The sequence below is a fragment of the Apteryx rowi genome, unplaced genomic scaffold, assembly GCF_003343035.1.
Source record: "Apteryx rowi isolate R43461 unplaced genomic scaffold, aptRow1 scaffold_2, whole genome shotgun sequence".
In the NCBI taxonomy this organism is placed as follows: domain Eukaryota; kingdom Metazoa; phylum Chordata; class Aves; order Apterygiformes; family Apterygidae; genus Apteryx; species Apteryx rowi.
Genome location: NW_020448307.1, coordinates 2,755,889 through 2,768,358, shown reverse-complemented (window position 1 = coordinate 2,768,358; position 12,470 = coordinate 2,755,889). Strand labels below are relative to the sequence as shown.

Below are 12,470 nucleotides of genomic sequence, written 5' to 3'. Positions count from 1 at the left end.
AAATGAACAGTTCTGTAAAACACACCCTTATACAGTAAGAAGTCCCTGAAATTTGTTGTTTAAATTTGGATAATACAACAGGAAGTAAGTGGGGTTTTTTAATGTTACATTAAATTATTACTCCACAGATGTAACTATGTAACTAAAAGTTTTCTGTGATGGATAAAAATCAACTAAGTGCATGACCCCACAGCATGGGGAAAGATGTATATTAAGGGAAATAAGTTCCAATAAAGAATTCCAGGGCTCAATGATAATTTCTGTTTTGACTCTCAGAGCTGTCACTTACAGCTGCCATTAAAATGAAAAAAAACAGTTTTTCCAGGAACAGTTATGTGGAAACATGGATAGGAAAAGTAATCTTAGAGCAACAATACTTTACGTGCTCCCTGGAAGATCATCAAGAAACAGAGCCATCTTGAGTATCTCTTAACTTAATCTGCTCCTTCAACAACGTTCAGGGTTCACATGAGTAGAAACCTTGGTATCTGCTAAGAAGAATCAAACAGAGCTTCATACTTGAAAGTTCCAGGTACTGGATTACCTGGTCTCCAGTTTGACTTTAGACTGGAATACAAATAAGAGTGACACTGCAGTCACTAGCCACCTGCTGACAATTTTGGTATTACCACACTCACTAGCATGCAGGATGCCCATAATTGTTCCACAGCATCAAAGGTCTTCGGTGGTAACAACGTTCAGAAAGCATAAGTCACTTTTCAACCTTCTACAAGCTAAACTTACAGCCACCCTGTCATTACATAATTTGTGGAACTGGGCCTTGAAATATTTGATTAACAATAACTTAGGATCTAGGCCCCTTCCAGATGCACCAAGTATGCAAAATCATGACTGCTGAGCTCTAAATCCCACATTTACTCTGAAGATCATCATGATCCAAGATGCTGTGATTCCCTGTTCTTTACAGTTAGAGTTTTGGGATCAAATTGTCACCTTGGCCAATAGCTTGGAATTAAAAAAAAAAATTAATACAATTTGTGTGAGATTCTAGTAGACTGCAGCACAGTTGCATAGTGAAAACAACGAGTTGCTATCAAGGCCTAGTCTGATCTGAACTAGCTACACAGGCCAGAAAACTCCAGAACCACCGAGTGGATCTTTTAAAGCCAGCTGCTGGGAACAACAACAACAACAATCTGGAAGACTGTGCCTCACTTTAAGAGCATCCTGACAGCCTCCTAAAAGCTCATTACTACGGAGAAAGAGGCTTCACATTGAGACGTCTGAAGGCAGGAGCACAATAATGTCGGCACAGCCTCCAAGTCAAAGGACGCAGCCAAAGCAGAGGCCCCTGGGAAGACCAAGCAAAGAGAGCAAGATACCACATGGATCACCAGAAATCCCCCTGTCCAGCTGCGGTGCGGGTGCTGCTACTGAGCGCTGCTACGGGAACAGACCAAACGCGTAAAGCGGTGGAAGTTCTTTGCACGTCGTGTCGTCACAGCAGCGACGCCTTACCAGCTTGCCTTTCGGACAGCGACAGGCAGGCGAGAAAGTTCTCGAAATAAAGAACTTCCTTTGTCAGATGTCAGGCTGCAACATTAAACCTTACAGTGATACTTTCTGAAGCAAAGTGAAGAAAAGAGGACGAACGGACGGTAAACTTAGAAAAAATTTAGTATTTTGACATGAGAGTCATTTCATAGAAGGACTAAGAACTTAAAACTTCTAATTAAATATTCTTACCCATGCCCTTGCCCATTTCTCAAATTCCTTTAATAAACAACCAACACTGAACAAATAGCCACAATGCAAGTGAAACTGGAGCTAGTGCATCTCCCTGTATTCAGAGTATAAGAGAGTGTGAAGTTTAGGTAGAAAAATAAATAAAGCGCACCTGATAGAGTTTCAAAACAGACCACAGTCTTTCTACATGCACCAGTTTCCAAACACAGTAAAGCATGATACAACAGCTCAGGAGTATTTCTTTTAGAGTGCGGACAGAAATAAAGGATCAAAATACTGAAGTTCACTCTACGCATGCAAGCACAGGGAACAGTATCCTTCAACATACATTAAGATTTTTTTTTTTTCTAAAAAAATTTTTCTACATTAGAAAATAATCTCATACATTTTCTGGAAATACAGTATGTGTCTAAACTCTACAAAAAGTCCACCTAGGATCTGTCATTGCTCAGATACTTCAAAAGCAGAGATGAAATAAAACATTTGTTTCAGGAATACTTTTATAAGCTAATCACAGCTTAAATGCAAGAAAAAAAAATACAAGCTTATTTCTAATCAATGTTAGCAGAAAATGATTTACAAATTCGACTTTGTATGACTACATACAGCATTTTCCACCAAATACAACATAACACATCTGAAGAAACAAGATCATCACACCAGCATTTTTTTCTTCCATATAAGATCCTTCCATAGAATAATGTCTTAGAGTATAATTTCCTTTAAAATCCATGTTTTATATATACCTTTCAGAAAAGATACTTGAAAAGTTATGCTTATAACGGGCGTAACATACCTGTATGTACACACACAGCAATCAAAGGAAATGATATTGCCACACAAATTATAAAGCCAAAATGTTTTTGCTACTGCATTTGTTGTGGCCATATTTCCTTTAAGCAAACCTCAAAAAGCAGGAGTAGAGGAAGATCAGACAATAGCCTCAGATATTTCTGTGCAAGTATACACACAAGAGAAATACCATATTTTCATTATACTTGATTAGGATGTTCAGAATCCAGAATTTCATGATATTTAAATGCAAGAAGTGCTTGAGGCTGCGAGATCAGCCAGCATGCAGTAGTATGCATTAATAGTTGTTAGCATCATTCCTCAAGCTCACTGACACTCAGAACTGTAACTCTATCTAAGCTAGGTTTAATTGAGCATTCTTTTCTTCAGGTAAGATAGACAAGCATTTTGAGATAGAAGCAATGCAAGTCTCAAAAGACACAAGAAAATGCTTGAAGATATTCATTCACTTGCATCCCATAACAGAGCCACATTCTTACTCACCACTTCATTTTAATAGATCAGAACTGAAAATTGCATCCAGTGGACAAACAAGCACGGTCAAAAGACTTTTCACCTCGTCATGTGTAACTTAGTGACTCACTAAGTACGAAGCCTGAACTTTCTGCAAACAATGCCAGTACACATAAGCCATTGTCCGGAGAGTTATTAGTGCACTGTAATTTGATCTCCTCTTAAAATACATATATGCTATGTATAGCAGACTTGACATTACTTGAAGGAATTGGCATTAGTCATGACAGAAGAGCAACAGTTAGTAATCGAACCCTAAGAAACAAACTTAGCAACTGATTCTGGCTGCTTAAGTGCAGACTGAAACATTTAGGAGGGCCAGAGCAGGGGGAACTAGAGAGAAATAAAAAAAGTGGGGAAAAAAAAGTGGAAAAAAAAAAAAAGACCCAAGGCTCCCTGTAAAACAGGGAGAGTAGCAGCAAAGCAATTCCAATGACACCTTACAGAACTGTACTTAAAGGAAGTTATTTTAGAAATCAGTGTCAGTCATGCTGTCGTAGGTAGTTCTAACACATCATACCAGACCAATCACTGTGACAGTTACGGCTTAAAGTAATCAACAATACTTCTGGAAGTGAGCCCTGAATACCTGTCTAGCCAATGAAGAAGTCTTGACAGGACCTCAGTTGCCAGGAGCATCAGTCACAGCTGTGGCATAAAAGAACTCTTTAAGCGTGTTCCCAAGTTACTAGTACTTCTTTAGGTGATGAATAAAGAATTTTCACTCTAATTTACTTTTCTGAGTTTATATTACAAGTTTGCTTTCTTTGGCATTTCACCCAAACTGAAAGGTGAAAATAAAATGGGCAGTTTTATTCCGGTTCACACTTTTTTCCCCCCCCCCCAGCTTTGATTCGTAACACTGTTTATAAAATACATATAAATAAACATGAGAACTCACACCCCTACTTCAGGGAACTTTAAGAGTCACAATGTCTCTTGAGTTTGTTTTTTTCTTCTGTATGATTACCCATAATATAAGTTAATATGGAAACTGATACTAAAAACAAAACTCAATCAGCTAGCAACATTCACATTATTTACTTATTTAATATTAAATTCCTTGAACAAGAAAACTTTGTTAGACAAATTGTAAATTTAAGAAATATCTATTTATCAATGACACTTCAGTAAAGCCAGTATATGTACTCACAGCTAAAACAGTACCCTGAAATCTGATTTGTTTGGTTAGAACCTTGAAACTATATTTGACTGAACTCAACAAGCCTTAACTGTTAAGAAAGCCGGAAAAAAATATTTATTTCTGTGAACCACTAGCAAAGTTTCCTTGCAGGTATTCCAGACAGACAACAGCTGCAGAACAGCCATAAGGCTTCCTCTATGAACACTGTACCTTGTCCAAGACTCAACATAATATTATTTGTGTCTGAGACATAAGTAATCGGAAGACTAATGAGGAACACTTTCAGTCTCACTACTGAAAAAAAAAAACCAAGCTCAGAAAAAAAAACAGTCAAAAAAAAGTCAAAGCAAGACACTCAAACCCTTATAGCTGAACATTTACACATATTAATATTGGGTTAAAAACTGGTAGGTGTTCAAATACTGCATTTTGGTTCATTTGAAACAGATCTTTAACTAATTAACAGTTTATTTCAGCTTCAGAACATGTATTATGCTTAAGGTTGCAACCAGTTATAATCTGAACTATTTGGGTATTGAAACATATGCTAGATTGTTAAGAGTACTTCTGACCAAGAAACAGGCAAATAAATTATATGCCACAAGTGAGAAGGCAAGTCTAGGTATGAACGAAAGACTGAAGAAAAATAGAATTGCACTGACTTTGCACTCTATCCTTGTGAATTCACAGAAGTTGATACTATGTCAACCACAACAGATTAATAAAGCAAAAGAAGGTTAATTTTAATTATCCAGAATACAAATCTGTCCCTACACAGTCTTGCAGGGGTGGTAGCAGGGATTATGCAACACATTCACTGGTTTCCAAGGGATGCTAAGCAAGATTCACTAGCAGCAACCATACGTCAATTAGTCTCCATTTACATATTTGGAATAAAAGATTGAGAAGTATTTATCAAAGAACATCATTCTCGATCATCTCAGAAAACAAGATGCAAAATAGTTTAACAAAACCGAATTACCAAGAAGATTAGTGAGGCAGTAAGAGATTTTGCAAACTTAGCTTTTTTTTATTACAGGAAAACCACAGATCTAATTGAGATGAAGACTCACAATACTAAGCAGTATTAAAAAATGGAACAGTAAGACACCTATTTACCCAAGAAGAGATACAAGAAAATGTAGACATAAAAAACCTTCCTAATAAATCAAGCTGCCAGACAAAGAGATCCAGGTTTCCCAAACCTCCAATCCAGTGTTTTATTAACTGTGCTCAGTCTCCAAGATTGTTAATGCAGTATTTATCATAAGCTTAAATACATTAATTTAATGAACCACAGGATAAATGCGGAAGGGAAAGAGAAGATTTATTAATGTTTCATTAAAGTTATGAAGAATTTCAAGACCATTCACTGGGAAACTATATTCTTCTTGTGAATAGGTCACAAAGAATCTTAATAGTTGTCAGCCACCAATACGGTATGCATCTAGAGTGTCCCTTTGCACATACTTCCATTCTGAACTTTAAATTTACTAGAATGTTGTAAAAAAAAAAAAAAAAAAAAAAAAGCTTTAAAATGCATTTTATTTTAAGGGACTAATCTGATATTTAAAAAACCCACAAACCTAGATGTTTGCTTATGCCTTGGAAAGATACTGAGAGACTACAGCATCTACTAGATGGAGGACAAGATTGGAGTACATGCACTGTCTTTCCCCAAAGCTGCAGCTACCCAACAGTTTTGCTAATAAGATATTTTTCTGTGTTTGGTCTTCCAGTCATACAGAATAAAATTAAAATTGTATCTGTCACCTCCACAAGACTGCTTGTAAAGTATTCATTATTATATTACAAGGTTTTATGTTCTTGTAACCGTAAATAATATTGTTGTCATACAAATAAAGAAAGGCAATCCGCATATGGTACAGAACAGCCCTGCCAGGAATTTATTAGCAGTAAATTGCAGACATATCAGTATGCATTAGCAATCACTTTCTTAACCCAGTGATAACCAACACATCAATCTAAAGGGTTTCTTCCAAGTCCCAAGTACTTAAAAGTTGCCAAACACATCTGAATGAACACAATCCTTGAAGGAAAGTAACCCCTGGACTCCAAGCCATACTGGTTACAAAACACTTTGCGCCATAGTGACCAACTGGCTTAGAGATAAATATTAAACACAGGATATTTTGAAATCATACACTCCCCAGTTATAGATTGCACGGGAAGGGGAAGGAGGGTTTCTACAAAATTTTGACAGCTTAAAAAAAAAAAAAAAAAAACCACCTCCTTTAAGCCAAACAGAGTCAGCATACCTACAGGAACAAGCCAAGCACCGCATACATCCTTTTCACAGATTTGGAGCTTACCCACAACAAAACATTGACGAAGGGACTTAGAACAGAATTACCTCCATAGGCAGGTTCTCCATTTGACTTGACATCATTCCAAAATATAACAACGCAGTACACTCCCAGTGAGAAACTCATACCCTCAGCTATATATGCAGAGAGGGCTGCTCAGGCACATGCCAAGATAAACGCTCTGCAAGGTAAGGACTGAAGGTAAAGCAGCGCTGGTCAGTTCTCCTTTGCAATGGGGGCTCCCCCACCTATATAGCAAAGATACTTAAACACAGAGCTACAGAAAAATCTCCAGTGTTTTACACTAGATAACTGCCCATCTTCTTCGGCTTGAGCTCCGAAGTTGTAACTTGCATGACAAAGTTTCAGAAAGAGTCGACTGTAAAAGAACATATCACTAACCAAAAAATGGGGAGGAAACCATAAGACAGAGAGTAGGTAGCAGAAAATTATGGCAGGAGTCAGGTTTCCACCATTACTCTTTCCCTGTTTTGGAGGCCCACATACTAACAGTAAGGAATTTTTATTAAATACAAACCAGCATCTGCTATTTCATTTAATACAAATTTTGGTTTGGTTAAGACAATTGCAAACATCTAGTTTTTGTAAAGATTCTACAACTGTGATCATGTTACATAGCTACTCAACAACATGTTACATTAACACTGCTAAAAGCTCAGTGTGAACTGCAGAAACAGTGGATTTTAACAAAGGCTAATCCTGTTTCACCTAGTGAGTTTACAGAAAAATTATTAAAAGGATGAAAAAAGCCACTTCAAAATACCAGTTATTTCTGGAAACAAGAAGCAGATGTTCTCCTCTGTTTGGCTCAGCTGTGCTACAGTACAAGAGTGCCTTTGTTATACTGTCAGCAATAATTTATTTATTACAGCCATTTTATAATGCCCATCACTGTAGTATCTGTGCATGATTTAGATTAATGAAGATATATCCCTCTATACATAAGCCATCAAGAAGCATCATATACACACTCCAAATAGCAGATTCTTATGACACAGTTGTGCAAATTCGTTTTTTTCCTTTTCCACTGTCATAGTAAAAAAGGGAACAGGAAGAGTAGGAGGAGTTATTATTGCCAAAATAAGTTGAATTAACATTAACTGAGAATTACTGAAACAAGACATGCTACAAAGTTAGAAAAATACAAGAGCTTACAGCATAAAAATAAACTAAGTCTTTGAAGTCCAACCATGGAAGGAAATGCTGTCTAGAACAAAGTCATGAAGAACTGAGATGAGACTATATTGGGAAAAGGATCCATTAAAAGTGGAAGAGAGCATGCTCACAGAAAAAACTGAATACATAAAGTAGCATAATTATTTGCTATTTTGCCCTATCAGGCACGGAGACATTATCTGTAGTAGCCATTAAACCACTCCCCAACAGACTAACATCACGGCCTTCACATGGATCAGATAGGGAACCCTGGGCCTCAAAAAACTAAACCTTCAATGAGAGAGCACACATGATGCCATCAACATTTGTCCTCCCTTCCTACTACTTTGAACAAGTGATTTCCCTCTATCAAAATATTCTCAAATTAGTAACTTAATAGCCCCACTTGTGACATGAGAAACAGGCATGATGATGTGTAAGACCGGAAGCTAAAACACTACAAGGAAGTACATAAATGCCATATTCTCAACTTGCAAGAATTAGAGTATGTATAAATACTCCCATATTTCAAACCAGACAGATATCAGTGTAACCCTGCAATACGCATTCAGATATTTAAGATTTCATACACTTGTTTAATATTTTAGTTTGAATATAGATATGATTTATATGTGAATAAGCACCCACGACTGCAAAAGTTTCATCCATTTGATGAGACAGTACACACAGTTTCAACAGATTCCAACAAATGATCTCTTTAACATCTGACAGAACACTAACAAGTTCTGCACCTTCAGGCTGAACCGTAAGTAAATATACACCCCTATATACACACACACACACACCACATCAGTATACATACTAAATATAATCTGATACTATATACACATGCACACTATATATATATAAATAATTACACACACAGAGTATGGGGGGGTGGATATATGTGCATATAAATGTGGGGGGGATGTATATTTACTTAATGTTCAGCCTGAAAGTGAATTTATTAGAGCTCTGTCAGATGTTAAAGAGATCATTTGTTGGGATAATCAAAACAAACACACAATACCTAAATTCCCCCATGCACACACAGATTTTTAATATATACACACGCACAATACATATATAGCATACTGATACTATACAGTATCAGATATAGTATAGTTTAGTAGATACATAGAATAGCAGATATTAGATATAATATAGTTTACTGGGGTTTTCTGTTTTGTAATATGTACATTCACACAGACAGCACGTCAGTAAACTGCCAGTCAATCCTTCAGAATCCTGGAATCCTAAATTTTACTGAAGTGAGAGACACATGCTAGAGCGGTAATCTTCCACATATATGGGTATCAGTCTACGATTAAACATTTAAAGAGACTTTCCACAAGAAAGGCTGACTTGCATCACGTATCTATATAATTTTACAATGCACTAGGGGAAGGGAAAGCAACTCAAAGGTTTTCCAGATTTGGGTAGTATCAAAGAAGTTTCTAAAGAGAGTAGCAGAACAGCCATTACATAAAAATGTGCATCATTAAGTGTTAGCAGTAATCTCCAAGAGTTCATCAAAACAACTCCCCCCCACACACTCCCTGCAAAGAAATTAAAGATTATCATACATGAAGTATCTGAGCTACAACAACAAAAATCAAGTGTCTACATGTCTAATATGCATAACTTATACACTTCAATAATTAACAAACATTGGAATGTTACCACAGCACTAAAAACTTGCTCTAGCAGATTTTTCCAAACAAAGATATTTGTAGCATCAATAATTAAAATTTTTGACCAAGCCATTGAGATAAATCTCCAAAATAATTATAGAAATACTTTAATATCTCCATGCAAGGTATCTTTGCATTTACAAATTAAAACATTTCATCAAGAAAGAGTCAAAAAAGAAAATAAACAAGAAACAAGAACACACAGGAATAATCGTACCACTCATAAGCTAAAATTGACATGCGGATTATTTATGCAGATTATTATTTGTCGGTGAGTTTTTCCACAGGCTGCTGTACAGATGATGGTTATGAAGCACAAGACCATGCTACTAATCAGTGTGGTCCCAACCCTGTAATTTGCAATACCCAGGTAAACTGCTCATGTGAACTGCAGGAACAAAAACGGAGGGAGAAGGACAGAAAGGGACTGGAAGTGATTGAAATGAATCAGTACAAAGAGCTTAGGGTCATCATAAAAATCACAGTCATGGTTTCTAGATTTTTTGGGATGGGAGAGGGAAAAGGAGTTTGTTTAAAAAGTTCTTATAAAAATGTAGTCAAAATACATGACCGGCCACATGCAGCTGACTTCACCTGGGAGGAGCTGATGATACCTTTCTACAGGAGTAGGAGGGAAGAAATGAAGTCACACTTTTTGCCTGTGCAGAACCTGATACATCAAGAGAGGAGTCACCAGTTCATATATCCTGTGCAGAGAGACCTGAAACTGGGATCTGACAATCCTGGCTACAATAAGCCAAGTTTTACTTCTCTGGCCTAGGTCTCGATTCCTACAGGTTTAAAAAAAACAAAACACTGACATATTTGGGGAGAAAAAAATAAATAAATTCACTTTTGCAATTGTTTCCTCCAGTTCCCTCATGAGCCCGTATCCATCTGTCATCTCACTTTAGAGCGTATGCTTGGGAAATCCGGCAGAGTGGGGTGGGCAGTGGGTACAGGTACAGTTTTTTTGCTTTGTGTCTGAACAGGTAATACAGACCCATGAAGGGGACTACCAGTTGCACTGCACTATTAAGAAAAGGGAAGCACTTTTCCTGAAATTACATCAGTTTCTAAATATATAAAAAACAAATGCACCCCAAGAAAATAAAACCAATTTGACTGTAATTATCCACTCTGGAACAGGCAATAAGAACAGAGGCCCCAATCCTGCCAAGTTGTAAATACCTGCTTAACTTTAATCATGAACAGTCTCACTGTTAAGTGCCTTTAAGTGCTTGCCAAAAAAGGGTCAGAGTAACAAGTAAATTAAGATTTTTTTAAGTCATTTTTAAAGTTGCTATTAGTCTGATTAGCAAAAGATTGAGTTGTTTCCACTATTAAGATACCACAAGAAATTCAAATTTGCACACAACCCTGATGTCAGATCAATGGGAATCTATACAACTTCACACGAATCCACAAGCACAGTAAAATCTAGCTGTAGATTATGATACCTGAGAGTTTAGTTTAATGTTAAAATACAGATTTTGTCTAACCTTGAAAGACAGCATTGGCCAAAATGATGTGACAATACTAAGAAACTCCATAACAATTGTTGGGTTGGGGGGGGGGGGAAATTGGGGATAGGGCAGAGGGAAACACAGATATTAGACTTCAATATTGGAAGGAAAAAAAAAAGTCTTTAGATATTGCAGCCCATGGCAGGCTACCTATTCCCAAAGGTAAAACACATGGTGCATGGCATGCTAGCTCATGAATGACACTTCTGTGATCAGCTAAGTTGCCCAACACTGTAAACCATGCTAGCAAAGTAATGTTGGAAGCGTAGACTAGCGCTGAACAGAAAGAAAGAAAAGTCTGAAGCAAGAGAAGAGTGAAAAAAGTAAGATAAAAAGAACAGAGAGTTTTCTTAGAGGCTGCCTCATCATTTATTTAAGAAAGCAGAGGCAGAAGCAGGAATGTATCAGATATCCCAATACAGATAACACTGGAGCTGAAGATGTACGCATCAGTCACTCAAAACAGTGCCTTGAAGGGGCACCGAAGTCTTTGCCCCGCCACAAAATATTCCCAGTCAATCTCAGTTTCCCTTGAGCAGCCTTTTGATAATTAGCTTATAGGGAAGACAAGGCAGGACATTTTGCTCTCCATTAAGTATCAAGGGAGAACAGATGTTTTCCTGTCTCACAGGGACAAACTCAAGAGCCTATCATTTCATGCCACTAATTCCTGAGCACATAAAAATCACAGTAAGGAAAACAAACAAACAACAAAAAGAGGCAAATGCAAGCAAACTCACTCCATTCCAGCCTTTCAGTGAAATGCAAATGCTATCAAACATACTTCACTGTTAAGTTAACGCTAGCTCCATGGCATAGCCATTTCCAAAATACATGGTTGATTATGGGACTAGTTTGCAGGGAGGGGACAGAGGAAGGAGTTAATTGGAAAATATGTTTTATTGTAGCTACCCAGCCTTGCACATTTCTACACTCCCACTCACTGGGGAAACATTTCTTTATGAAGTCTGTAAAACATAATGAGTTTGGTTTTGTATAAATCTGCATCATGCTACAGGTAAGCAAAGTTTTTCAGCTCGCTAGCTTTTTCCCAGAAGTTTTGCATCACTGAAATATGTATACTTTTTCTTTTTTTACTTTACAGTGATACGCATCTACTTCTTCCTACACTTGCCTGAACTATTCCATGAAGTGTTTTTAAGTCTACCACATGTTTAAAATGGAAGGTCCAACTTTGCAAGATATAAATAAATAATCGCTGGAAGGAGATTTAAAAAAGTGCTCGGTGGGAGCATTCCCTGCTTAAAAGAAAGAGCCCGTGAGCGCCAGCACGGTCCTGTGCAGCACATAAACGCGAAGCACAGCACCGAGCGGAAAGTCCGTCCCGATGCGGATCCATGCGAGGGGAAGGGGGAACGGGGGAATAAGCTGCATTACCTCCTGGGTCCTCTCCGAAGGTTTCTTTCGCAAGGCCTGTTTGATCTTGGGCTCCACAGGAGAGGTCATTCTACTACTCGGCTCCTCCAGTTATGTAATTCCTCGGGAACAGCCGCGGGGGTGCGATCCCTCCAGGCGAGACGGGGGAGGCAAAGCTGCAAGTCGGCGCTGG

At 37.6% G+C, this 12,470-nt stretch overlaps 1 protein-coding gene across 3 annotated transcripts in view; it reads right to left on the bottom strand.

Moving 5' to 3' along the window:
* The window catches only part of RAPGEF6 (Rap guanine nucleotide exchange factor 6), a 141,144-nt gene extending 128,714 nt beyond the window's left edge, over nt 1–12,430 (bottom strand). For all 3 annotated transcript variants that reach the window (XM_026063114.1, XM_026063117.1, XM_026063116.1), the window contains exon 1: nt 12,299–12,430. In XM_026063114.1, coding sequence (XP_025918899.1) covers nt 12,299–12,367 — 69 coding nt within the window. In that variant the 5' untranslated portion in view covers nt 12,368–12,430. The remainder of the gene's footprint in view (nt 1–12,298) is intronic.
* Between the last annotated feature and the right edge of the window lie 40 nt (nt 12,431–12,470).